We start from the raw sequence: 2,278 nt of genomic DNA, 5'->3' as shown, positions 1-2,278 counted from the left end.
GTCCGCCCGCACCCGCCGGCTGGAACAGCAGCTCCAGCAGCTCCGGCTGCAGGGTGAGGACCCCCCATCGGAGATCTGTGAACCCCCTGGTCCCAACCTGCCCTTTGAAGAGATCACGGCCACCGAGATCTGAGATGCTGCCGTCCCTCTCCCCACGCTTGGAGGGCAAAGGGAGCCTCCAGCCCTTGGGATTTTGGAAGCAGTGGGGCTGCAGGGGATCCCCGCTCTGCCTCCTGGCTCTGCCGAGGCCACTGGCAGCAGGAGAGGGCAGAAGGGACTGCAGGCACTGCCCCCTCACCCCTGAAGAGGTGTTTGGATGAGGGTGCATCAGCACCCACCACAGCAGGGGGGTGCCCGTGAGACATGGGGCCAGGTAGGTGCTGACTCCCAGCCTCAAGGCTGCCCAGAGCTGGTTACTGCTGATCCTCTTAGCGCTCAGGGGATTAGCAGTGCTGACTTCAGCCAGGGTCACCTTGGGCAGGGGGAGGGCTGGCTTGTCCCCCTCCCTCTCATCCCTGCTGGCACTGTTATCGAGCCACTTCCCTACTTCCAGAGGTGACTGTGTGTGCCCTGTCCCTGCCCATGCCATCCTCCCCCCTGCCCCTTGTGTGTATGTTGGGGGATTAATTTCTGTGCCATTTTAAATCTATTTTTATAGGACCTACCAAAACATATCACCCTCTCCCAGCTCACACCCCACCTGTCTGTGCCCACTTCACCCCTGCCATGGGGCAGAATGCCCTCAGTGCCTTTCCCACACCCTTGCCCCCAGTATCCCTGTTTCCCTCCAAAAAAATAAAAGCCTGGCTCATGCCCCTGTGATGCCCAGCCTGTGAGGGGAGAGGGGCACTGTTCTGGGAGCCCAGCTGGGCATGCAGGGGAGTCAAACCAAAGGAAAAGCCTGACTGTGCCCAGCTCTGGCTTGGTTGCCCCCAGCTCTATGGGGGAATTTTTGTACTTTATTTCGGTTCCCAGAGCCCGGCTTGCCTGTTTACCACCTGGAAACACTGATTAAAAACAAGCTCCAGATGTGTTTTTTTCAGGGCTGTGTCTGTGTGTCCATAGCGGGGTCAGGGGCCACCTGTCCTCCCATGTTGCCAGTGGTGCCCCCCTGATCAGGTCCCACTGTGTGCTGCATCTCTGCGCCTGTGGGGCAGGTCTGGCTCTCTGCAACCTCTGGCTGTGCTGAGACTGGCCACAGCTTGGTTCAGGACTAAGCCATCCATCTCCTCTAGAGCATGGGATGGCTTCTCAAAAAGAGGGGTGCAGCATCACTCCGAGGGAGCTACAGGCACCCGCACCACCAGCTCCATGGGCTCCCTGGCTTTGTTGCGGTAGGCCTGGCGGATGATGTCCACAGCCCGCTGGTGGGTGACGTTCTGCAGGCTCTCCCCGTCCACAGACACCAGCTCCTGCCCAGCCTGGCACCAGCAAGGGAAGGCAGCAGGGTGAAGCACAGCCACTTTTGGGGTGCTGGTGGGCTGCCAGCACCCAGCTGCATCTTGGGATGGGATGCCTGGATGCTTGCCCACCCCCCGCGGTGTGCTACATCTCCCTGAGGTTCCTCCGTACCTTAAGGATGCCGCTGAGGAAGGCAGCTCCCCCAGGAAAGATCTTCTCAATCTTCACCACTGGCTGTGCCCTTGACTCGATGCCGCCAGAGATGCTGATACCTGTGAGGGAGCCACAAGACCCTCACACCCAGGTAAGCTGGGACCCCTACCCCCTGTGCATGTAACCTCCTCCCCTGAACAGCTATGCCTCCATCCCACCCTGATTTGGTAGGTCCTACACGGATGAGGAATGAGGTGCTTCTCTTCTCCCCTTCTACTTTTGGAGAAGTGGCAGTGGTTTTTGCACCCTGCCCCTTAAATGGAGTGCCCCTTGCAAGAGGGTGCAACTCATCTCAGTGATGCTAGTGTTAGAAGGGTCCTCACCCCATCCCAACACCAACCCTGGGATGCCACCCATGTGCTACCCACCCAACGAGTGCTTCAGCTTGGAGAGGGTGACGGTGAGCAGCTGATACTCCTCTTCCTCCTCCTCCTCCCTGCCAGCCTCTTCAGGGCCATTGGTGGCTGCCCCTGCCTCACCCCCTGGTCCCCCGAAGAGAGGTGCAAGGGTGGGCCGTGCCCGCCGGGTCTTCCCCAGCACCTCAGCCCCTCCACTGGGCACTGTCCCGGCATGCTCCTTGCGCCGGGTGGGCCAGGGGCTGTGTGACTGCCCGTGCCCCTCACCCATGGTGGGCTCTGCCAGCAGCCAGTTGGGGGGCCGGGGG

At 60.7% G+C, this 2,278-nt stretch overlaps 2 protein-coding genes across 2 annotated transcripts in view; one reads left to right on the top strand and one right to left on the bottom strand.

Moving 5' to 3' along the window:
- Positions 1–133, top strand: part of LZTS2 (leucine zipper, putative tumor suppressor 2) — a 2,608-nt gene extending 2,475 nt beyond the window's left edge. Inside the window, exon 5 of the mRNA XM_010000159.1 lies at positions 53–133. Coding sequence (XP_009998461.1) covers positions 53–133 — 81 coding nt within the window. The remainder of the gene's footprint in view (positions 1–52) is intronic.
- Positions 134–1,271: 1,138 nt separating this feature from the next.
- PDZD7 (PDZ domain containing 7) overlaps positions 1,272–2,278 on the bottom strand; it is a 7,033-nt gene continuing 6,026 nt past the window's right edge. The window contains exons 14-16 of the mRNA XM_010000158.1: positions 1,983–2,249; positions 1,573–1,673; positions 1,272–1,421 (exon numbers count right to left, since the gene is read on the bottom strand). Coding sequence (XP_009998460.1) covers positions 1,272–1,421; positions 1,573–1,673; positions 1,983–2,249 — 518 coding nt within the window. The remainder of the gene's footprint in view (positions 1,422–1,572; positions 1,674–1,982; positions 2,250–2,278) is intronic.

Source organism: Chaetura pelagica, unplaced genomic scaffold, assembly GCF_000747805.2.
Source record: "Chaetura pelagica isolate M959 unplaced genomic scaffold, ChaPel_1.0 scaffold436, whole genome shotgun sequence".
In the NCBI taxonomy this organism is placed as follows: domain Eukaryota; kingdom Metazoa; phylum Chordata; class Aves; order Apodiformes; family Apodidae; genus Chaetura; species Chaetura pelagica.
The sequence above is the reverse complement of the archived record's forward strand: the minus strand, read 5'-3'. Positions and strand labels throughout refer to the sequence as shown.